Source organism: Lytechinus pictus, chromosome 2, assembly GCF_037042905.1.
Source record: "Lytechinus pictus isolate F3 Inbred chromosome 2, Lp3.0, whole genome shotgun sequence".
Lineage (NCBI taxonomy): Eukaryota > Metazoa > Echinodermata > Echinoidea > Temnopleuroida > Toxopneustidae > Lytechinus > Lytechinus pictus.
Window position 1 is genome coordinate 11,906,648 of NC_087246.1, and position 24,565 is coordinate 11,931,212.

General features: G+C 35.2%; 2 protein-coding genes across 4 annotated transcripts; one reads left to right on the forward strand and one right to left on the reverse strand.

Annotated features, from left to right (window-relative positions):
• Positions 1–1,046: 1,046 nt before the first annotated feature.
• Positions 1,047–14,264, reverse strand: LOC129254813 (2',3'-cyclic-nucleotide 3'-phosphodiesterase-like). 3 transcript variants are annotated; one of them, XR_010295732.1, is made up of 4 exons: positions 13,790–14,264; positions 4,676–5,361; positions 3,083–3,992; positions 1,047–3,017 (listed from the first exon to the last, which is right to left on the reverse strand). XR_010295732.1 is itself a non-coding variant. In XM_064109636.1 (4 exons), the coding sequence occupies exons 2-4, from the start codon at positions 5,684–5,686 to the stop codon at positions 3,397–3,399; spliced, it is 1,311 nt and encodes a 436-aa protein (XP_063965706.1). In that variant the 5' UTR covers positions 5,687–5,736; positions 13,790–13,866; the 3' UTR covers positions 1,047–3,396. The 3 variants fall into 3 exon arrangements, 2 of the variants coding, with proteins under 2 accessions (XP_063965706.1, XP_054749318.2); XM_064109636.1 differs by adding an exon at positions 5,658–5,736 and having other exon boundaries at positions 1,047–3,992; positions 13,790–13,866; XM_054893343.2 differs by having other exon boundaries at positions 1,047–3,992; positions 13,790–14,241.
• LOC129275588 (rab5 GDP/GTP exchange factor-like) lies at positions 14,009–20,203 on the forward strand. Its single transcript, XM_054912117.2, has 5 exons — positions 14,009–14,240; positions 15,635–15,849; positions 16,896–17,203; positions 18,018–18,272; positions 20,085–20,203. Exons 2-5 carry the CDS (start codon positions 15,668–15,670, stop codon positions 20,201–20,203), a joined length of 864 nt encoding a protein of 287 aa, XP_054768092.2. The 5' UTR covers positions 14,009–14,240; positions 15,635–15,667.
• Positions 20,204–24,565: the final 4,362 nt, after the last annotated feature.

Genomic DNA, 24,565 nt, shown 5'->3' on the forward strand with positions numbered 1-24,565 from the left:
TTAAATGATTTAATTTTCAGTTTCCTTAAACAAAGATTTTTCAGGCAAGCTATTGGACTTACTCAACATTAAGATCAGCAATGCATAATTAACCATGTCATTGCTACGGTAGGCAATCCCTGACAATTCCTTTATTATGAAAATTAAGGAAATGTAACCACTACCTTGAACAGAAATAAAATATGCTATTCCTTGGCTACTTTCTTTGATTAAAGGACAAGTCCACCTTAACAAAAAGTTGATTTGAATAAAAAGAGAAAAATCCAACAAGCATAACACTGACAATTTCATCAAAATCGGATGTAAAATAAGAAAGTTATGGCATTTTAAAGTTTCGCTTAATTTCACAAAACAGATATATGCACATCCTGGTCGGTATGCAAATGAGGAGACTGATGATGTCATCCACTCACTATTTCTTTTGTATTTTATTATATGAAATATGAAATATTCTAATTTTCTCCTCATTATCAAGTGAAATGACGATTAATTCCTCCCTGAACACGTGGAATTAGCAATGTTTAATGCTATATGGTTCAGTCAAGTTGGTTCTTATTGTCAAATTTGTAAAAAATGAAATATTGTATAATTCAAACAATAAAAAACAAAAGAAATAGTGAGTGATGTACATCATCGATTGACTCATTTGCATGTCACTGAGTTGTGAATATCACTGTTTTGTGAAAAATAAGCGAAACTTTAAAATGCCAGAACTTTCTTATTTTACATCCGATTTTGATGAAATTTTCAGCGTTATGCTAGTTTGATTTTTCTCTTTTTATTCAAATCAACATTTTTCTGGAGTGGACTTGACCTATAAGGTGTCACATTAAAGAGATGATATAGACATTTTGAAACTTGTGATTTTCTTTTGAAATTCATATACTGTAAATCAAATGATTTTTTAATATTTCATTTGTATATTGTATTTTTGATTAAGTTGTGATAACTAAACAACAATTCTCAGTTAATTTTTTTTCTGGGATACACTGGATAGTCAATTTTATAGAAAGTTCAGAATTGTAATTCATATTTTGAACTCAGACTTTGATGGTATATTTCATGATTTTATTACAATACATGCTTTGCAAGCTAAAAACAATAGTACAATATTTCTTTTTAAAAGCTTTTCAAGCAAATCAGAATTCTATACCGGGGAGAAAAAAAGGCACTGTATTGAAGTTAATATTTCTTACCTCATTTCAATATTTTAGATTAATACAGAAACTACAATAAATTAATTTTTTTTTACTCTAGAGGCTTTTACAATTGGTTGTATGACTGTTTGACAACATTTGTTTACAATATTAGGGCTCAAATTAATTTAAAAAAAAACATCTAAGGCCATGACCTAAGATGCCCAAAGAAATGGACTTGATGCCCTTCTTAATATTAGTAGTCATAGGCCCAGAATAAGATGCCCTTTATGCAGTTTCCTTGGTGTCCAGCGGTAATCCAGTGCATGTGTCCCATTGGAAGTATAGTTGATGCCTATTTTTAATAGCCTTGGAAGCCACCTATATTGAGCACTTCTTTCCCTTCCTTTAAATGCCCTATTTATTAATATAATAATTTATAAATTTCCTCACCTTTTGAATTCTTAATTTGAGTTTTGCAATATACACATTTAATGTATAATGGTCACAAATATTCACACAACCAACTATGAAAGTCTCTTCATAACAGTGATTAAATGAGATATTACCAGGCAATATAATCTTCTGTATGAATAGCATCTAGACTTAGAGACCCCAGTTTTCCAGTTTAAGCATCCATATTCTTCAGTGTTCTAAACATCACGTTCCATGTTATTCTGTGACAAAATATGATAAATCAACTGCAAATACCGTTCTGAAAATCTTATAAAACAGTAAGTTTCTATATCTTGGCAAACAATAAACACTGCGAACAAGCTTGATGGCAAGATATTTCGCTTATGCAGTTATGTTGTATTGGATATGATTTCATAATTTTTAATGCATTTTTCATAATTCATCATGAATATCATGTTTTTCCTGAATTCTGAGATTTTCGTCTGTTTTTCGTATCCCTAAAAACTGGAGATTCTAGTACAGCATTACAGGAGTACATAATTCAAAGGCAAATGAGAAACAACTCTTAAAAATTAGAATAACCTTGTAATGCTGAATTTCTGCATGATCATTATCAATGATATAGCTAGTGCTTATTTAATGAAGGCTGAAAGAGCATTTTTAATGCTTAATCACAAAAAAATGGAAAAAATCAAAAAGGGAATTGGGTTAAAATAAGATGGAAGTAAGCCTAACTTGCAAATTACTGATCACTTATCATTTGTTTCCATTATCATATTTCAAAGAAAATAAATTGAATATCATTTTTCATCCTTGGTGAATATTTTCACAGGTACTATCTTTTTTTTTTTTCAGCACCCTTTTTGTTTCACTTTTTCTTTTGTATGCCTTGCTTTCCCTTTTTTATACTAGGGTTAAAATCGAATATGCCAATTGCTCTCATTTGAAATAAAGACTAATCATTCATCCTTTATCCTATATGTTTTTCTGTGTTTATATTCAATGAATGCAATTTTGATTAATTTTCATAATAGTCCATATTACAGAAAGCATTACTATTCATGTACAGTTTTATGAAAAATGAAATAAAATGTACATCAGTACAAACTAACTGTAGTTCCAAATTAATGGAATACATCATCACTATTGCTGCAAGGTTCACTGGTGAGAAATTTACTAAATATTATTTACAAGAACAAGGTGTTTCATGCCTGGTTGACCAAAGGCCCAACAGCTAGCAAAGGCTGAATGTTAACAAGACAAAAAGTCATCATGCCCAGCCCATCAATACATCTGAGCGGTTACACATCATTTTGATTTGTTGTGATTTGCTCTTCAAGTCTCTGCTGATATCATGTGCTTTTGATTCAGGCAAGTGGTCATTAGACAATACATCTATATTGACAATCACTATACAAGCTGCATTCTTGATTGATATGAAATATATACATGTATTATAAAGAACTGTCCTGGGCGTATATTGTATTCCTTTAATGTGCAGATTTGCAAATAAAGTGATATATAACAACATGTAGCAATGTATTTTACTGATTGTAGACATTCATAGATTAAATCTTGAAATAAAAAATGAAAAACACAATTTCCTTCAGAACTATTTGCACATAATTGAATTAATGTTCAACATCACATGAAAAACACTGACACCTATGACCCAATTCATGAATGTTCCTTGCAACTAAAAAGCTGGTAGCCAACTAACCATGCACCAAACAAAAAAGTATTCACAATTCCTGTACCTGTAGATGTATACCATGTCCAAAGGAAAAACACCTAATAGAAGTAAAGCACTGTTGTCATTTTATCACATTAAAGAAGTGTAAATCTAGAAGTATCCAGCAAAAAGAGCTTCAGTTGAAGAAGCTTGATCAAAGTAGACCATCCAGTTTCCTTCCCCATACCCAACAGCTTTTGCACCCTCTAAATCTATCACAGTATAACTTTTCTTCCTCTGAACTGCTTCTTGTTCCATCTTAATGATCTCCACCAGATCTAGACCGGTCTGGACCGCTTCAACACCAGGCCCACTACCCAAACTGAAGTGGGCACGGCTACCTGTTCCGCAGGTCGGAGACAGATAAGTAATGATGCACTCATCTCCGGAGGGCTTGCAAGTTTCTCTAGTAGCCGCAGCACACGCATCATCCACAGATTCCTCCACTCTGTCCTTGACCTCATCTTCCTCTAACCACAGGGGGAGCTCTTCATCATTGAGTTTCAGTCGAAAACCAAGAGATCGTGGGGTCACCAGAAGCCCAATAACCTTAATATTGAACGCCTTGCCATTGTCAGCTCTTACCACTTCACGGGCAGCATATTCCTCTGATTGACTAACCTCACCATAGTTGCTATAGAAGGCTGTACAGTGAAGCATCACAGGTCCAACAGTATAGTTCTCAGATGAAAAGTAATTTTCTGGGTCTATAAAGAAAATGTGAATACAAAAAGAAAATACTTAACAGCATGTTACAAGAAATCCTGTTTAAAGGGGCCATGTCCATACCAATGGCAAAGGACTGGTGAAATCTATTGATGCATTTCCTTACATTAGTCAGTATCTTTCAGCAGCCATCTAACAGTATAAACAATAGAGGCGACTCAATATGTAATATAAAGCATAAAATACAATTAGACCCAGAATCTAGTAGAGTGGCAAAGACTTGACTGTTACAATATATATATATATACCACACTGCTGTCTGCAATTTACCAGACCATGTTACAAGCAAAGATTTCCTAAAACATGTACAAGTAATCAACTAGTTTCAATCCAGCTATGAATCTGATAAGTGAAAGTGTATTGAAAAAAAATGCAGCCTCAACAAAGACATCTTGGAGGCCCTTTATGTTTTGTATTATAGATCTACATATTATTATAAAACCAAAATTGATACAGAGTGAATAGATTCAAATGATAATCAGCAAATAAACACAAATCGGACACAAGAAAAAATGGTCCTTCATTTATTTCTGACTTTATCTATTATGTCATAAGGCCCAAATGAATGGTTTATAGTATGTCAAAATAGGGGTCTCGAGAGATATCTTATCTAACAGATGCACCTCAGCATCAATTGTCTATGACTGATTTGAATTAGTCATACCTTGTTTCTTGCCCTTGGTATCAGGAATAAGATGCTTTGTAAACTCATCTCTGAATTCCATTTTGCTGAGACACCTCTCATAGAACTTCTTTCCAATTCCCCTCATTCTCTCTGAATCGCTTCTATTCACAAACCAGCCAGAGAATAACGGGTATACTGGTTTCTGGAACTTCTCAACTTTCTTCTGGATGTCTTCAAGCGAGAAACCTCGAGAGGACTTCTTTACCAACTCCTGGGCATCTAGAATCCAACTTGTCTGCGGTGTAACAAGAACATCCACATAGTCAAAGTCATGTCCAATGCTAGTGTAATTTTTCACTGCATCGAGTGCAGCATTTGAGTTGTCTACAATGACAATAGGAAATGCTTTTGAGCAAGCATCCCTGACACACTGATGGCAGTCAGAGTGGGCATTCTCAAGAATCTGCTTCGAGAAAGGAGGTTTTTCACCCTGAGGAATGTGCTTCTGAGCAGAGCAGATGGCAACTTTTCCAGGATATTTCTTATTGATTGCTTCAGCTAAGGTTGACTTTCCACTCCCTGGTGGGCCACGAAGTAGGAGCAATGTCTTTGACTTTCCAACATATTTGATTGTCTCTGGATCGTTCAGGAAAGGAAAATCCAACACCGACTGTTCCATGGTGACTTGATCTTCATTTGCCATTACCTTATTCTCCTCGGTACTTCTATAAAAGCAATGAAACCAAAGATGGAAAGAATTAATAAAAATTAAAACTAAAAACACATTATTTTTAAAGATAAAAGGACACTTCTTTTTCTGTAATGTCCCTTAGTGGGTAGTTAAATCATGACTGTCACTATTATCATTAACAACATTAACAACAGATTAAGGTTAAGACTAAAACTTGAAGGAGATTTGAGGAATATGAAAGAAAACCAACTTTAGTACAACCTGAAAATAAACATTTAACTTAACAATTCTGCACATGAATGTGCAAATAAAAATCATTGAGGCACTCACTGTCTTTGGCCACTAAAAATACTGCCCATTCTCCATTCAATAGTAAGAATAGCTGCACAGAAAGGCCACAGACTTCAGACTACAAATGAATTTAGAAAAGATAATTTGCACAATTTTTCATCACTGCAGTCTAAATTTGATTTGTAACATACCATATGTCTTTTGAAGTCAATCTTGTTAAATCACATGACACACCACTTCCTCAATATTTCCTTCCTCAAAGGCTCATGCTTGATCTATTTTTAATTTTCTTTAAAGGGGAAATTCACCCTGACAAAAAGTTTATTGTACAAATAGCAAACAAACAATAATGCCAAAGCTTTGAGAAAAATCCATCAATAAATTAAAAAATTAGAATTTTAATTATTTGATTTATGACATCATATGTGAGCTGCATTCCTACAGAGCGAATGGTAACAAATCAATGAAATGTCATTTTCTCAGAAAATTGAAAATATTACTATTCCTTTTGTAGATCTCTATCAATATACAAATCATTTCACACCCAATGCTGAAAAGAAAACAATAAGTCATTGAGAACCATTCAAAAATGAAATTCATGCATTTTAAATTACATAACATATGCTGCAGCTACTCGTTTATGACTTCACAAATCTGAAACTTAAAATTCTAATAACCTTCTTAATCTCTAACGAATGTTCCTCAAAGGTCAAACCTTCACCAATATTTTTTAAATATTTTTTCTGCTATTTTTACAACTTTTCATCGGGATGAACTTCCCCTTTAACTAATGCAACAATCACTACGTGGCTAACCCTGGGAATTCCCCAGGTTTGCTCATATATACTGTATATTCTCTGTGTTATATATCTACATTCTAATTTACTGTAACTATAGATGCAATTGCATGAAATGGCTGTTAAGGTTTACTACATGTATGACCTTTATTGAAACAAATTTTCCTCAAAGGTCAAACCTTCACCAATATTTTTTCTGCTATTTTTACAACAACTTTTTACCAGGATGAACTTCCCCTTTAACTAATGCAACAATCACTACTGGCTAACCCTGGGAATTCCCCAGGTGTTATATTTCTACACTGTAACTATAGATGCAATTGAAATGGCTGTTAAGGTTTACTACATGTATGACCTTTATAATCTTGAAACCCTGGGAGCTCTACTGCACAGGCTGCTGCTATTAAAATTGAGCTTTTTAAATAGAAATAACCATCTGTTAACTATTATATCCAGCATATACAGTATATGCCTAATAAGTTAGATCTAATCCAAAATTCCCCAATGATCGATCCTAGCCAAGGCCAAGCAAGCTGCCGTTTTCACCCCCCAGCCCGCCCACCTCCATTTGATTACTTTCATGATCAAGACAAGATTAACTTAGAATGTATCTCGTTGAGTACTCGGAGTCTGAGTCTCTGAGATCCTATGTACGACTGACTCCTTGGCTTTCACAACATTCTAGTCCAGTAGAAATTTCTCATACCTGGAAAAGTTGTTAAGTACAAAGTTTTGTTGTTGATTTGTGTTCTAGATGGGTATTGAAGTAAATTCAGCTTGGTTGCCACCTTGGTAACCTTGAGCAATTTTTTTTAATTAGCCTAATTAGCATAATCATCTAATTAGCATATGTACGATATGTAATATGCTACTTCTCTTAAACCAGAAAGATTGAATACATAAATAATGTAATTTTTCTAAAAGGTCCTGTGACGAGGAATCTATTCATAGCAATATTGAATTATTTAAGTTATGCAATTATCCTAATCAGCCTAATTAGCATAATGAGCTAATTAGCATAAGTGTAATATATACGTATTTGTGGATGTCTATCCAGAAAATGCCCAGTACGTAAATAATGCAACCTTCCCATGGTTTTCTCTAGCGAGGAATTCATTTATGACATCATTTTTCAATTTTAACCAATGTAATCGCAGTAATTAGCATAATGCACTAATTAACATATATATGTGTAATACATATAAATATATATATTTCTTTGTCATTTCATATCGAGAATGCCCGAAAACATGATTAATACAGCTCTCCTATGGTTTTCTATGGCGAGGAATTCATTTATGACATTATTTTTCCCTTTTTACCAATGTAATTGTCGTAATTAGCATAATTAGCATAATGCCCTAATTAACATATATGTGCAATATAATTATATATTCCTTTGTCATTCTATATTGAGAACGACTGAAAACATAAATAATACAGCTATATTATGGTTTTCTATGCTGAGGAATTAATTTGTGACATTATTTTTCCCTTTTTACCAATGCTATTGGGGTAATTAGCGTAATTAGTATACTGCGCTAATTAACATATATGAGCAATATAAATATATATTTCTTTGTCATTTTATATCGACATGCCTGAAAACATGAATAATATAGCTATCCTATGGTTTTCTATGGCGAGAAATTCATTTATGACATTACTTTTCCCTTTTTACCAATGTAATTGACATAATTAGTATAATTAGCATAATGCGCTAATTAACATATATGTGCAATACAAATATTCTTTTGTCATTTTATATTGAAAATGCCTGAAAACATAAACAATTCAGCTATCTTATGGTTTTCTATGATGAGGAATTCTTTCGTGACATTATTTTTTTTCCTTTTAACCAATGTTAGCGTTGTAATCAGCGTAATGAGCATAATGCGCTAATTAATATATGTGCAATACATATATTCCCTTGTCATTTTATATTGAGAATGCCTGAAAACATAAAAATAATACAGCTATCCTATAGTTTTTTATGAGGAATTCTTTTGTGACATTATTTTTTTTCCTTTTAATCAATGTTATTGTTGTAATCAGCGTAATGAGCATAATGCGCTAATTAACATATATTTGCAATAAATAGATTTCTATATTATGTCAAAGTACTGTCTACATCGGCCTGAAAACATAAATGATTCAGCTCTTCTTATGTTTTCTACGTTGATGAATTCATTTATGACAGTAATTTTCCATTTTAACCAATGTCAATGCCTTAATTAGAATAACTAGCACAATGCCTAATTAACATATATGTGCAATATATTAAGCATATGTTCCTATGTTAGTTTATATCAAGAGAGCCTGAAAACATTTAAAAAATACAGCTATCCTATGGTCAGTGGTAATTAAAAAATAGGTGCAATACGTTTCGTTGTCACTGTAGTTATTGTCTCGCCTGCATAGCAGAGCGAGACTAAAGGCGCCGCTTTTGCGACGGCGGCGTCGTCAACATTAAAATCTTATAAACCAAGGTTAAGTTTTTGCAATGTCATCATAACCTAGAAAGTATATGAACCTAGTTCATGAAACTGGGACATAAAGGTAATCAAGTATTACTGAACATTCTGCCTTAGTTTCAGGTCATATGACTAAGGTCAAATGTCATTTAGGGCCAATGAACTAAGACCTTGTTGGGGGTATTTTTGGAATCGTCATCATAACTTTAAAAGTTTATGGGTCTACATGAAGTTCATGAAGCTTGGACATAAGTGCAACCATGTAGGCCTATCCCTGAATATCCTGAGCGCATGTCAGGTCACATGACCAAGATCAAAGGTCATGTAAGGTCAATGAACTTTGGCCATGTTAGGGGTATTCTTTAACTTGGCATCATAACTTAAAGTTTATGGATCTAGTTCATGAAACATAAACATAAAGGTAATCTAGTATGAAGGATTGTTTTACACACGTATTACATGTAGGTCACATGATCATGGTCAAAGGCCATTTTGGATCAATGGACATCATATGAATGTTTTCTTATGTGAATATGTTATGCAATAGCTGTTTTCAAAGTCAAAACTGCTGATATATCATATTCCGTAATGCAGGCGAAACTGCCAGAGGCGTTCCACTTTAATTAGCCCATTATGCTAATTAAGCTAATTACAACATTAACATTGTGAAAAGTGAAATATGATATCATAAATAAATTCCTCGTCATAGAAAACTATGAAATAGCTGTATTTTATTCATGTTTTCAGGCATTTTCTATATAAAATGACAAAGGAATATATATTGCACATATATGTTAATTAGTGCATTATGCTAATTACGAAAATTACATTGGTAAAAAGGTAAAAAATAATGTCATAAATGAATTCCTCGCCATAGAAAACCATAGGATAGCTGTATTATTCATGTTTTCGGGCATTCTTGATATGAAATGACAAAGAAATATATATTTTTATATATAATACACACATGTATGTTAATAATTAGTGCATTATGCTAATTATTCTAATTACAGCGATTACATTGGTTAAAATTGCAAAATTATGTCATAAATGAATTCCTCGCTATAGAAAACCATAGGAAGGTTACATTATCTACATGTTGGGCATTTTCTGGATAGACATCCACAAATACGTATATATTACACTTATGCTTATTAGCTCATTATGCTAATTAGGCTGATTACGATAATTGCATAACTAAAATATTTAAAATATATTGCTATGAATAGATTCCTCGTCACAAGACCTCTTAGAAAAATTACATTATTTATGTTTTCAATCTTTTTGGTTTAAGAAAAGTAGCATATTACATATCGTACATATGCTAATTAGATGATTATACTAATTAGGCTAATTAAAAAAATTGCTCAAGGTTGCCAAGGTGGCACCAAGCTGAATTTACTTCAATACCCATCTAGAACACGAATCAACAAAAAAACCTTTTACTTAACAACTTTTCCAGGTCTTGTACATGGCCTAGGCTAGCTATATGACTATGAGACCGTCAACTGGATTATTCCAATAACACTTGCTTCCTGGCTGTGTACGACTCTGCAGCACAGTCAACCCAAAATTTTCAAAACACTTCAGGATCAACACATTTTATGTTTTGGGGGGAATTGTTGGGCTAGAGAATTCAGACTGGGTCCTGGGGTGGTATTCTGAAAACGTTCTTATCTTTGTTCTTATCTTTTATCTTATCTCAATGAAGAAGACGCTAAAATCATTGCAAATCGGTATTCTGAAAATCTTCTTAACGCGTTCTTATCTCTGTAAGGACTGCCTACTTCTTATCTTCAACACGCCCATTTTTAAGATATAACCAATCAAAATGCGCTTTATATTGGCAGTTTAACCAATAGAAGCGTCCCTTATGTCAAGAAAATATCATGGGCGCTGCGCGTACACTGTTTCTGGCGCATTGCGCGAAATAGGTATTTTATACGCAATGACTGATTATTATTTCGAGACACGTGCACAAAATAAAGAAAGAAAGAAAGTAAAGAAAAAAAAGTAGTTACGAATAAAGAATAAAACAGGAAGAAAGAAAGTAAGTAGGTGTAGTGACTTGACTATATCTCTTTATATATATGTACATCTATATATTCTTTCCTTGTATATATTTTCATTTATATTTCAACATACTGTACATGTATATAAATTCTTTCTTTTATTTCCAATTTCATGTCTATATTCTAACTTGTTTATGCCATGTGCAATGTACTACTATACTGTACTAGCACAGAGCAAGGCAACTCATTTCCTGCTCAAATCTACTTGGCAAACACATTCTTATATTGAGAAACAACCTTTCTTTTGTTCTTAGACTTGGAGCAAACATCCTTTCATTGTCCCTTGTTTATTGCAATGAACTTGCAGGTATACAACATCACTACAGAGATGCTTGCATGTTTGCTTTTCTCACAGTCTGCTTCTCTCTTCTTTGTTCTTTTCAACTTTGTTTTGCCCCCCTTTTTGGCGCTTATTTCTTTGTCTCACCTTTTCTGATGTTGGTCAAAAACAACTTGTTTTCTCCATCACATTATCACTCTACTCTCTGCCTTCGTCCTGACCACTCATGCTGACCATCTCATCCAGCTGCTAGTGAGGATCGACTCAAATCTTGTGGAGGATCAATTTATACCTATTTCTCTACATTTTCCAATTCTTACTTCTTACCGTCACTTCCACTCCTTCAAAGCCTATATTCTCTGCAGTATTTAGTGAGCTCATTACTTCGCGAGACATTTTGTGACATCTTTCCCTTTTTCTACTCTGTTTGAAATTGTCAAGTGTAAATGTTTCTATTCACAGATTTGTGCAATTTATCTGAGCGGCTGGAACCCATTCTATCATCTGGCGAGCAAGAATTAAGGTAGGACCTAACTTTTATATAAATATTAGGAGATTGTATAGCCAATTTCCTAAATAGGTAAGAAGACAGAAAAGGGTCAGAATGAAGCAGATATTTAAAAACTAAAGGGAACAAAGCAGAAAACAATGAAAGAGGGAAAAGGTAAACGAACGAAAGCAAGCAAAAAGAACTTAAAAGAAAATTAAAAAAATCTAAAGAAATAAAAAAAAATTGAATAAAAGAAAGAAAAGGGAGGAATAAATAGAACGATAATCAATGATAAAAAGAGGAATAAAAAATTGAAGGAAAAATAAAGAAGGAAGAGGAAAGAAACTTAAATAAAAAAACGAAAAAGGACAAAATAAAAAGATTAAAAAGGATTAAATGAAGGAATAAAGAACCAAATAAAGCTAGAAGAACGAATGTAAGAAAGTAAAAAATGAAAAAAAGAAAAGGAAGGAATAAAAAAAATGTAAAAAGTGAAGGAAGAGAGAAAAAAGGAAAATGAAGCAAAGAAATAAAGAAAGAGATAAGTTAGAGAAGATAAAAGATGAAATGAAAATTAAAAACTAAAGAAAGATAAAAAGAAAGGTAAATTCAAAGAAGGAAAAAAGAAAGGGAAAATAAAAAAGCAGGAAAAATGAAGAATGAATGAAAAAAAGAAAACAAAGAACGATTAATGGAAAGAATAAAGAAAAAGATTTTTTAAATTAATAGAAGAGAAAAAAAAGGATGAGCGGAATAAGAATGAGCGAGAAAAAAATAAAATAGAATAAAGAAAGAAGAAAATAGGCCTATATAAGGCACACATTTAGTGTCATAAAGCAGAAATAAAAAGAATCAAAGAAAGAGCAAACGAACGAGTGAAAAAAGAAAAAAAAAGAACCAAAAAATAAAATGAAAGAAATTCAGAGAAAGAAAAAAAAATGAGGGGAACAAATAAAAAAATTAAGGGAAGAAGAAAAGAAAGAAAAAAAGGAACAAATAAAATGAATAAATATAAAAGAAAAAGAATATATAAAGACGAAAGAGTGAGTGAAAGAAAGAAAATGAATGAAGAAATAAAAAAGATTACAAAAAAATAAAATGAAGGAAGAAAAGGAAAAAAAAAGAAAGAAAGAGAGAAAAGGGGAAAGAAAAAAAAACTTAATAAAGAAAAAAAGGGAAAAAATCGAAAAGGGAAAATATGAAAGGAAGAAATATAAAAAATAAATAAAATAAGGCAAAAGAAAAATAAAGAAGTTAAAAGATTCAAAAGAATAAAACAAAAGATAAATGAAGAATGAAAGAAAGGAAGACAGACAGACAGATAGAAAGGAAGAAAAAGAGAAAATAAATAAACTAAATAAAGAAAGACAGAACGAAAAAAAGAAAGAAAAAAGGGAAAGACAAAGGAGACGGGCAAAATAAAGGGTGAATGAAAGAAAGGGTGGGAGGAATACTTGTTACTACGAGTGGCCATCGATTTTTAGCAAGAAAGAACGCGGACATCGTAAAATGTGATAACCCTCTAGCTATCTTATATATTATCATAAATATCGTAAAAAGATAAGAAAGATAAAAGATAAGAACGTTTTCAGAATACCACTTATCTTTATTTTGTTCTTATCTTTTAGCGCGCTTTTGTATCACATGCGCGAATTATAAATTTACGCGCTCAGCATCGATGGAAAGCAAGATAAGAAAAAGATCAGAACAAAAGATCAGAAAAAGATAAGAGCGTTTTCAGAATACCAATTTGAGAACGTGACGTAGATAAGAACAAAATTAAGATAAGAACGTTTTCAGAATACCGCCCCAGGGAACCTGTGGTCCGGGCAGGCCTGTGGTCGTGGAGGGGCGTGGTCGTGGAGGGGCGTGGTCGTGGAGCTGGAGGGAGGCATCATCATGCCCGTTCATGGTCTCATGGATGCCTCCATTTCCAAAAAAACTTGGCTCGAGATCGAGCTACCAGTAGTGCCACGTACTGGCTTGCCGCTTGACATATTGGCTTGGATTATTTACGTTACAGTTGGAGAATAACTAGAATGAGAGTGAGATACATACTGAACAATGTCGACACAAATTCCAAAAAGATCGAATAAGCAAGAAACTGTTATCCAAAAGAATATAAACATCGTTTATTAATTATCCCAACTCAGCTCTGGGGCTCTGCTACGCAGGTCGTTGATTCAGATCAGCTGACCAGTCAGGTGACATACCGTACCGTACGTTTACTTACAAAATTACGTACCCGGCCGTAGACCTACTAATACTATATAACTAGCGCAGTGCAGCTGCAGCGCAGCCGAATCTTCGATTTTTAGTTGCTCGGATAGATAGTTACCCAACCTCTTCTTCGGTACATACTATCGACTCAGTCTCAATTGCAGAATCACATAGGTTAAGCCTAAGCCTTAAGGTTAGACTTTTTTTGGAGTACGGTGCATGCAGAAAGTGATCCAGAAACGACTCAAGACAAGTCAAGAGTCAAGTCAAGATCGGTCATCGGCGTACGGTACGGACCGTACGGACAACCTTCGACTCGAGGCTTCGTCCTCTTCTGTTAATTCAGCCTCAGGTACGGTAGGCCCTACATCAATATCATCGGGTCGCGTCGTGGCGGTCGTAGCTAGCCAGGCGGCTTCTAGAGAGTAAAAATCATTTACTAACGTAAGGTCACTCTCATGAAGCCAGGGCTTCCGTCATATACTTTTGTGTGTACCACCAAAAAACCTGAAACTTTCGCCCCCGAGATTTCTACTTTCTTTCTAAAAGATCTAGCCCTAAAGCTAAATCATGTACATGGGATAAAACTTCATTTCCGACATTTCTACGCTCTCGTTGTTATTTTTGAACAAGAATTCATCAAAAAAATGAGAGAAATATTGTGTAAAGACGGAAGAGACTTGCCCGATGTTTACGCCGCCATCTTGTTTCCTATTGTTCTTCCCCAACGTTACAGACGCGTGCGTCGGGTAACGTTGGGGAAGAACAATAGAAAACAATAGTCGTAGCCAGGCGGCTTCTTGAGAGTAAAAATCATTTACTAACGTAGGCTTACTCTCAATGAAGCCAGGGAGTCCTTCCTATTCATCTGCGTGTACCGCAAAAAACCCTGAAACTTTCGCCCCCGAGATTTCTACTTTCCTTCTAAAACATCTAGCCATAAATCATGTAGGCCTACATGGCCATGGGATAAAACTTCATTTCCGACATTTCTACGCTCTCGTTGTTATTTTTAAACAAGAATCCATCTTGTTTCTTATTGTACTTCCCCAACGTTACGCGACGCTCGAGTCCGTAACGTTGGAATAAGGGTGTCAAAAACGCTAGAATAATGAAAAAAGGGTATCCATTTTCGCTAGGAAAGAGCGTGTTTAGGGTCAAATTTGCGAGGGTTTAAAAAAATTAAGACAAATGTTCTGTAAAAGATGTACTTTTTGCCCCAAGAGTCGACATTATACGTGTTTAGAGTATGAATTACGCGAGATGTGGGAGGTCGTACTAAACCCAATGATCTAGGTACTGACGGCCGACGTCCGTGACATAACAATTAAAAATATCGCTGTACTTGTTTAGGGGGTCAATTCAGGGAATACTTGCCAAGAGTATCGTTTTGTTTCACACGCCGATACTTGTTAAGGGGTGCATTTTCAGAATATTGAAAATACGTGTTTAGGGTGCTTTTCGAGACCCATGGTCGCGCATGGTATCCACTCGTCAATGGAAGTGCCCCCCCCCCCCCGGAGCTAGACCCCATTCATGTAGTAGATCTCCATGGGTGTCAGATCAGTTCCAAACTGTATGTAAACATCTTGTGTGAGTAATTTTGTGTGTCTTTATTCCCTGTCTATATGTGATTTATGAACATGGAAATAAAGATTTTGCTTTTCGACTGTTTGCCCTTAGAAATCCGGTGCTTTTTGATCTGCATCTTTCAAGATGGCTGCTCCAACTAGGAAGAAGAAGGGTTTCCACATTGATGAGGCTGAACTTCTCTGCAAGAAAGGCTGTGGGTTCTATGGCACTGTCGCTTGGCAGGGATACTGCTCAAAATGCTGGAGGGAGGAATGCCAACGCAGTCGTCAAGCTCAGATAGAGAGTGATGCATTGTTTGCCAAGAGGTACTAATAATTTTTGGTTCAGGATAAGAAATGTCTATTCTTAATCTTGATAAGTCGGGGAATATTATATGTAATTTCCAAATTCTAAAAATGATAATCTAATGAAAATAAAGTGATGGGGTTTATAATACTGTATCTGTCTTTATAAAATGTAGGACATGTTGATTATTGTAATTCAAACTGTAAATGTACATGTAGTTGAGGCTTGTTCAGCTTCATTTCTTCAATGACAATACTGGTTGACAGCCCGGGGGGGGGGGGGGGGGCACTCGACCAAAAAAGTGGTAGGGGTGTGCCGCGGGCGAGGCAAAAACGGGGGCCTTGGAGCGGGCTTATTGTAAAAAGGAGGCCCTCGGAACGGGCTTCGGAACTACAAATGTTTGTGAAAACGGGGGTCCTCGGAACGGATCTCCGTATCTCTGTGAGTGCGTATGCATCCCTATGGAACGGGCAATCGTGCATGATGCAGCTAGCGCGGCCTCCGCCGGGTGCGCTCGGGCTTAGGCGATGGTCGAAAAGCGCTCTACGGCCGCTTTTCACCAAAATTGCAGCTCCTCGTAGCAGATCAATGCGACCGGAACGGCGTAACGAAAAATATGCGAAGCTTTGGAACGGATTTCTCTCTTCTTTTTTCTCGATAAGAAGGAAACGCTATGCCTTGGAGCGGCTTTCTTTGTTCTTTTTCTAAAAAAGACAAAAATGCTATGCCTTGGAACGGAAATTTGAGTGTAAAAATGGGGGTCACCTCAGCGGCACATACCCACTATGCATTATATACTGAGTGCCCCCCCCGGGGTTGACAGTCATACATTCAGCTAATTTATTTACAATATTTAATAAAGTTTATAAGTTTGTGAACGTCCCAATTCTTTATTATTTAATTGTTTTTATGAGAAGTTGTAGAAGTAAGACATTTTGACATTTTTAAAAATCAACCTCCCCCCTAAACTGTGATAAATAGAAGCTATTGCTAGATGGTTTTACTTTCTGTAGTGGTATTGTTTTATTTGTAAATATAACATTATGTTCTCTTGTAATATTCCTAGGCTGTACGAGAGTGAAATGCAACGCTCTGGCCGCCCCTCCACTCTAGTGACCACCCCAGATCAACAAACCTCTAATGAACCCACCCATATGGCCCTCACGTTTCCCCCTCGATCTTCCAAGCCAGAGCAGCCCCCATCCCCTTCAGGCTCGCAAGGGGTGGTATCCCCAGCAGGTGCCCCCACCCTAGGGGGTCAAAATGAGACTCTGACCTTTGATAAGTTTGAGGAGAAACGGAAGCAGAGACAGAATAGCAAAACAAAGTCCATGAAGACACTCTTCTCAAAGGGTGGCAAGACACCAAACAGAGGTATTTAATTAATTCTTTCATATTAAAGAAAACGAAATACCTACATGTAGGCTTTAGGCCTACTGTTTTAATGTATATATGAGCTGTGAGAAAGCTTCAAAATGAGAGAAAATGAGAAAAAAAAAAATAGTGCAGATGTTTTGTATGATGTTTAAATACAAAATAGTTTGTTTCATTGACCTGCTCACTTGTGTGTTAATGATTTATTTAATCTGTTTTGTGAAATTGAGCAAAAATTTGAACTTTATTTTGTTGAATGCTTATTTGATTTATCTCTATTTATACAAATCATCTTGCAGTTGGGGTGACCTAATTGGATTGTGATCAGAAAGAACTACCCGAGTGTTATTTTTTTTACACAAAAATTTAATATTTTTCAAGTAAAGTTTATGGAGACTTATGGCATTTTTTGTTCTCTCTCAAGATTGGATGAATTTGCCAGTATTTCATATTTTGATATTATCTTATTGGTCCTATTGGAACATATTAGAAATGTGTAGACCAGACCCATGCTTCCACTCTTAATCTTGAAATCCTCGGGAGTGATGTTCTTATAGTGCAAACGTATTAAAACATACAGGGCGGATGTATGAATGGTTTGCTTTTCCATGAATGAACTGCTTTACTGTGCTTATTTACTCAAAGGCCAAGGTATATAGACAATTGAAAATAATAACTTTTTATAGTTGAGTGTATTTCTTAATTATTTGCTAGGATGGAGTATATTTCAATGAGATCCTGGGTAGCATACATGTATAGTAAAATTAGTAATACTGAAAAATGTTTCTTTTAATGATTTCATTCATGACAACAGAGGGCGCTGCTCCTGCTCCTCATGCACGACTTGAGAAACAGATCAGCATGGAGAGCCAGCGTGCCATGGGCGACTTCATGGAGTTTCTTAAAATCCTCAACCGCCCTGCTGCTCAGGATCTTAACAAGCAGTGCAGGGCATTTGTAGAGAGACTCCAGAGGGAGTCTAATCTGTCAGTGGAAGAGCAGGCTGAGTTGGTCCAGGACTTCTATCACAGCATGGGAGATAGAATGAGCACCCACAGTGCCTTCAAAGGTAAAGTGAATGTATTGCTTGTCCTCTTTTTGACTAACCAATGGCTATCTAATGAGATGGTTTATTTCCAATTCATCCAATTGCCAACTCGTCTACTATCATTTGGTCTACCATCAGTTCGTCCACTCACCACATGGTCTACGTTCATTTAGTCTTATGCCGTTCCGTCTAATAACCAGTTGATTCAATAGCCATTTAGTCCATATACCATTTGGTCTAATTAGACTAAGTGTTAAATTGTGCAAAATGAATGAAAATTAAATGGATATTAGACCAAATGTTTATGACAAGAAATGGTCATAGATGAAATGGTGATTAGACGAAGTGACGATTGGACCAAATGGTTAATGGAACAAATGGTTGTTAGATGAAATGTTGATGGATGGAATGGCATTAGACTAAATGAAAGTAGATCATGTGAAGAGTGGACGAGTTGGCAGTAGACGAATTAGCAATTTACCTAATGAGACTAACCAGTGACTAACCAAGTATTGACTTTAATACCATTGGCTAACCTTCCACAAAAGGACAGTTTGTCTGCTGAATGACATAAAACATTATAGAGCACTGCTTTATGAAAGTTGTCATATTCAGTGCTTCTTGGCCAATCTGTAGCAAGGATATCTTTGAAATTGTAAATGATTGTCAACGTGTCAGTGATTATGTATCCATTGTGAAATGATGTCCTTAGAACTATACAGAAACTTTGTATTAAGATCCAGGAGCATTTCTCAAAGACTGATCTTGAATTATAATTCATATGTGGCAGGATGTAACATGCTTTTGAGTGCTTTTGCCTGTTGTTCTTTTGTCTATAATTGAATTCATGTCACAAATTTATAGAATTTGCATTTTCTTGTAGATTAATTTTGAATGCTGGAAAAATAGATAAAAATGTAAAATTCAGTATAAAGGTGACAATTGCCTTATCAGCAGTAGGTGTCTTCTGAACAGCCTGAATCATCCCTCCCAAATAATATAGGACATTTTCAAGGTGAAATAGTGTGATAAATGTTGAGAGTTTTAAAAACATTTAATAATATTTTAATCTTTCACGTCTCAGAGGATTGTACAGAATGTTACTTTTGAATAGCTCTAAAGAAAAATTGGACGATATCACTTCATCTGGATTTTTCAAGTTGATTTTGATTTTGTCCACAGTCATAAAAAATAAATCAACTTTAATAGATAGGCCTACATGTATCCTTGAAGGTCCTACACACATTCAATATTGGCAATCATTCAATTTGAAATCAATACTCTTTGGCATTGAAAGAATATCATTTTAACAGAAAATTCTACATAATGAATATAGACCAGCAAAAGAAGACAATTACCATACAGAAATGAACATCACAAAATCTTTTTCCATTTTGTCTCAATCTGTCTAAATTTTGTTGCAGAATTTCGTCGCCGCGAAGCAATTCTTTTGCGTGAAAGTAAAAGAATGGAAGGATCCACCAAAAGTGACTCTAATGTTATGTCACGTATGTTTTGATTTTAGAATATTATGCAGAAAAATGAAAAAAAAAAAAAAAGGGCATGCTTATAAAAGAAAACAAACAGGCTCATGTAATACAATCATCTTTGGTATTTTTTTTTCTGAAAGATTTTTTTGGGGGAGGGCAGTGTTCATCAATTACTCAAAATTTCTAATAAGATGGGGGGAAAAAATCCAGATCTAAACAGTAATTTATCATATAGAATCACCTTCATATTCATTTTAATTTGATTTTTTTCCTTGTCATTTTGCTTCTTATCTTGTTTCAAGCTACCATCTGTATGGTTGTTATTTGTTCTTTATTGATATAGGCATGTCCAGCTTCTCCCATTCGAAAAGATATTCCTCTGATTTTCAAGAAGCTACTGGGAAAAATCGGTCACATGACCAAGGTGAAATGTCATGTATTGATATACAGGGAGTTGTTTAAAAATTTATTACAACTTCTGGTGTTTTGGCATGTTTTGGCATGTTTTTGCACTTTCTAACCTCTTTCCTTCAAGTTTCCGTCTGTTGAGCATTTTGTGAGAATCATGCAGGTTTTGTTTAGGCCTTTATGTCCTCTTCTTTTTCTGAGCATCATTCCCCTCCCATGTATTCACAGAGATACTTGAACCAAAGGTAATAACATATAGCAACATATTTTCCAAATGCACATAACCTCCCCCCACCCATGTTGGAGACAAATCAATTTGCTCATGTATGCTATATGCCCCCCCCCCCCCCATGAGGTGAAACAACACCTTTTCTTCAAGTTCTATAGTAACCTTCAGTCTTCAAAGTATCATAGATTGTGTAAATTTCCCAATTCAATCTCTAATTACTATTTACATGCATAAAGATCTCTATTCAACCATTTGAACTTGCTGTGAAGACTTATTCATATGCACCTCAGTTCATTAGTTAGAAAAAATGGAAGTTAAAGAAAATTATAGTCTTGAAATATCTAGGTCTTGACATCTAGAGACAGGACTTACAATTTCTTCTTTAAAATCAACACACTGATCATGCTCATATTAATTATTCATTTTTCTCATTACCATGGATCATCTTCATTGTCATTGTTGATTTTGTATGGGGAAAGTCTTGGTCTGTTATGTGGTAATATAATGCATCCAGATTCATCACATTAAAACCCATATCAAGTGTTGGCAATAGTGTTTGCAGCCAGAGGCGTCAATCCTGGGGGGGCAGGGGGGGCGATCGCCCCACCAATGAAAATATTGGGGGGGCAAACATATCGTTTTGCACCCCCCCCCCCCAATAATTCCGCATGCATGTGCAAAAGTAAAATAAGATTGCAGTGTTACACAGAAATCAGCAAGCGAGATTGAGATACACAACTCGTTCTTTATTTAAAATCGTGCTCAATATGTCCGTTTTTTAGATTGGAATATAAAAATTTTCAGCTCGCGCTTCGCACTCGCATAATTTATGTACCAAAACCCATACTTTTCATGATTAATTAGGTGAGTAGAATGTCCCGTTCTCAGTTCTAAACCTAAAAAGAACTCCCGCTCCGATTTGCAATAATCTTTTGTTGAATATATATCTTGTTCTTTATTAAAAACGTCCATTAACCTGTCAATTTTTTCAGATCGAAATATCAAAATTTTCAGCTCGCGCTCGCATCTATTGTTATTTTAGATACCCATCCTAATCATCAGTACCAAAAATGAATCTTTCAGGTCAGAATATAAAGAAATTTCAGCTCGCTCTCGGCACTCGCATTATCTGTGTAGTGAGATATGTATCCTCCACATGAGTTACTGCTACAAACAGTCCTAAACAGGTACCATTCCTGTTTTCAGGTCAGCATTCTAAAAAATTTCAGCTCACGCTTCACGCTCGCATTAATTTGTTGGTGAGATATGTGTCCTAGTCTCTTTCTCATATAATTAGGCCTGTGTGTGTGTGTGGGTGAGTTTGTTTGGTGTGATCGAGCGCCTTTAGAACGATTCATGATTTTGCCCCCCCAATCTGAAAAATGGATCGACGCCCCTGTTTGCAGCAAATGAATATCTAAAACTGAGTTGGGGGGGTCAAATTATATGTGCAAGGTCATGTGATATTCTACACACATTTTCATGTGAATTTCAGTAGATTCCTAACGAATGTATACTTTCCTGTACTTTGACCAACATGTACATGTCAAAGACCTTGACAATATTGTTTACAATTAAATTATTTCCACAAATAAGCCAGTTTGTACATGTAGTTCCACACTGTGCATGATATAAAGAAGATTCTGCGCATGATCACAGGAAGGTCATTGGTACTAAAGTGACATGGTGGTTTAAAATTTAATAAGATAAGCACAAACATTGATGTCTTGATTTCTTTTGAATTGTGTATTTCATTTACATCTACAAAAAACAACAACAATGCGTCCATGAATGGCTGGTATTTCACAGTTTGCCAAGTACATTGTACAACATGCTATAATGTGCATTCAAAGTAGAAATGCACCAAATACCTTCATAGAGTGTTCATTGGTGTGCTATTCTAGTCACCTGGTCTATTCAATTTCTTCATTCTGCTATGTAAGGCATGCTTACATAATATCTTGCTTTGAAATCTGCCTATCAAAATGAAAGAAATGAAATGTCATTTGACCAAAATTGTCCAAGAAGTAACTATGAACTGGTCTATTGTAAGAATATACTATAGAACAGGTCATTTTCATAATTCAGAAAGAGCTGATGCATGTTTTGTCTGCCTGTGGCATGCACAGCTGCTGTATCATGCTGACATATGTGAGCATGGAACAATTAATTAACCCTAACATTGTAAAATAGCACAAGGTTACTTTATATTTATTGATGATGGGATGAAATGAGATGTATAAGAGAATGCCTCTCCCCTCAACCACAGTGGTCATGGAATATGTAGGGCATTAATTCCTCCATTATTTATCTTTAATGAACTGTTATTGTGTCTGGTCACTCTGGTGACCAGTAGCTCTATGGGATCTCTGAATCATGAAAAAAAAAATGCTCTAGAAAACTGAAAATGACTCTGGTAAAATGAAAACTGGCTCTCAATTTTTTTTTCAAAATGGCTACCAAAAAATATATATTAATTTTAACACTGTTGCATTATATCATGCCAATTGAAGCCAGTGTCATCTTAAGGACGTTCCACAGTTATGTTTGTGCGCATTATGATCTGCGCATAGTTTACACTCTGCGCGCTGACGTCACAATGGATGAACAGGTGATTAATTAGCTGCGGGTATGAGCTGATTTTTCTCATCTTCTGCACTTTAACTGCAGATCCGATGCGTTATTTCATGAAGATAAAAAATTGAATTATTCCATGGACCATTCAAAAAAATATTCTCTACAATTTCAAAATACTTTACTCTGCAGGGCTGCCAAGAATCACGAATATTACCCCGAGTTTGAATAAATGGTAGAGTGGTTTTGATTTTTTCTTCACATAGATACTAAGCATTCGGCGCATTTTTGGTGTTTTAAAAAGCACATTTGCTCTGATAAAAATGCTGATAGTTTAAAAACAAGCACATGAACCCCTATTTTTTAATGTTTGTACCTCTTTGGTATACCTTCCTCTACAACTCTGCAAATTTTGGTGAAAATGACATGGATTTTGAATAAAGTGCAGCATTTATTGTACGTTTGTAGTTTGTTACTGAAATTTTACATTTTTTAGATTGGGATTTTGTTATCTTTTACGCCATTTTTAAGAACTGACAGTGCTGTTAAACTTAAATTTGCAATCAAATAGCACTATAAATAGATTCTCCATTCTAACGATACAATTATTAACTCTCTTGCGAAATTTGATGACTTTTTCATGTATTTTGACTGAGTAATAGAGGTTTAAACTCATTGTAGTAATCTTGGGCGGTCTAAAAATGCCAAATTCTTTTGAATGCGCAATTCTTAAAAACGTCAATTTGGGTGAACTTTGAAGCTCTATAGCAAAAAATCAAGCACATGGACCTATGTTAATTTTTGCATATTTCGAATATTAAGGTTCTAAAGTATCTATGTGCAAAGTTTGGTGAAAATGACATGGATTTCACTTTAACTGTGGAACGTCCTTAAGAGTTAAAGGGATAGGCCTACATTGTAGATTTTACTTCCTGGCACACTATTGGCCAATAAAAGGCTCTGTGATGAATATAATACCGTACAATATTTTTTGTACATGCATGTCAGTGTGCCAAATTAAACTTGTGCTTATGATATATCTGTACAATTGTATATTTAATGTTAGGTGACCATGTATTAAAATACATATTTGGTCATGCATATCAAGTTTCACAAAGGAGCATCAAAGACCATAATGCCTCAGAAGTTTGATTTCATTTATGTTGTTAAACATGTTCTCTTTAAAAAAAAAGTTATCTTTATGTTTCATAATTATGCTTAAAACATCCCAAACCCCCGGGGGGGGGGGGGGGGGGGGCACTCGACCAAAAAAGTAGTAGGTATGTGCCGCGGGCGAGACAAAAACGGGGGCCTTGGAGCGGGCTTATTGTAAAAAGGAGGGTCCTCGGAACGGGCTTCGGAACTACAAATGTTTGTGAAAACGGGGTCCTTGGAACGGGTCGCCTGCGTGTGAGTGCGTATGCATCCCTATGGAACGTGCAAGCAGCTAGCCCGGCGGCACGGGTGCCGGGAGCGCTAGCGCAGACGCGATGGTCGGACAGCGCTCTGCGGCCGTTTTTCACCAAAATTGCGGCTCATTGTAGCAGATCAATACGGCCGGAACGGCGTAACGGAAAATATGCAAAGCTTTGGAGCGGATTTCTTTGTTCTTT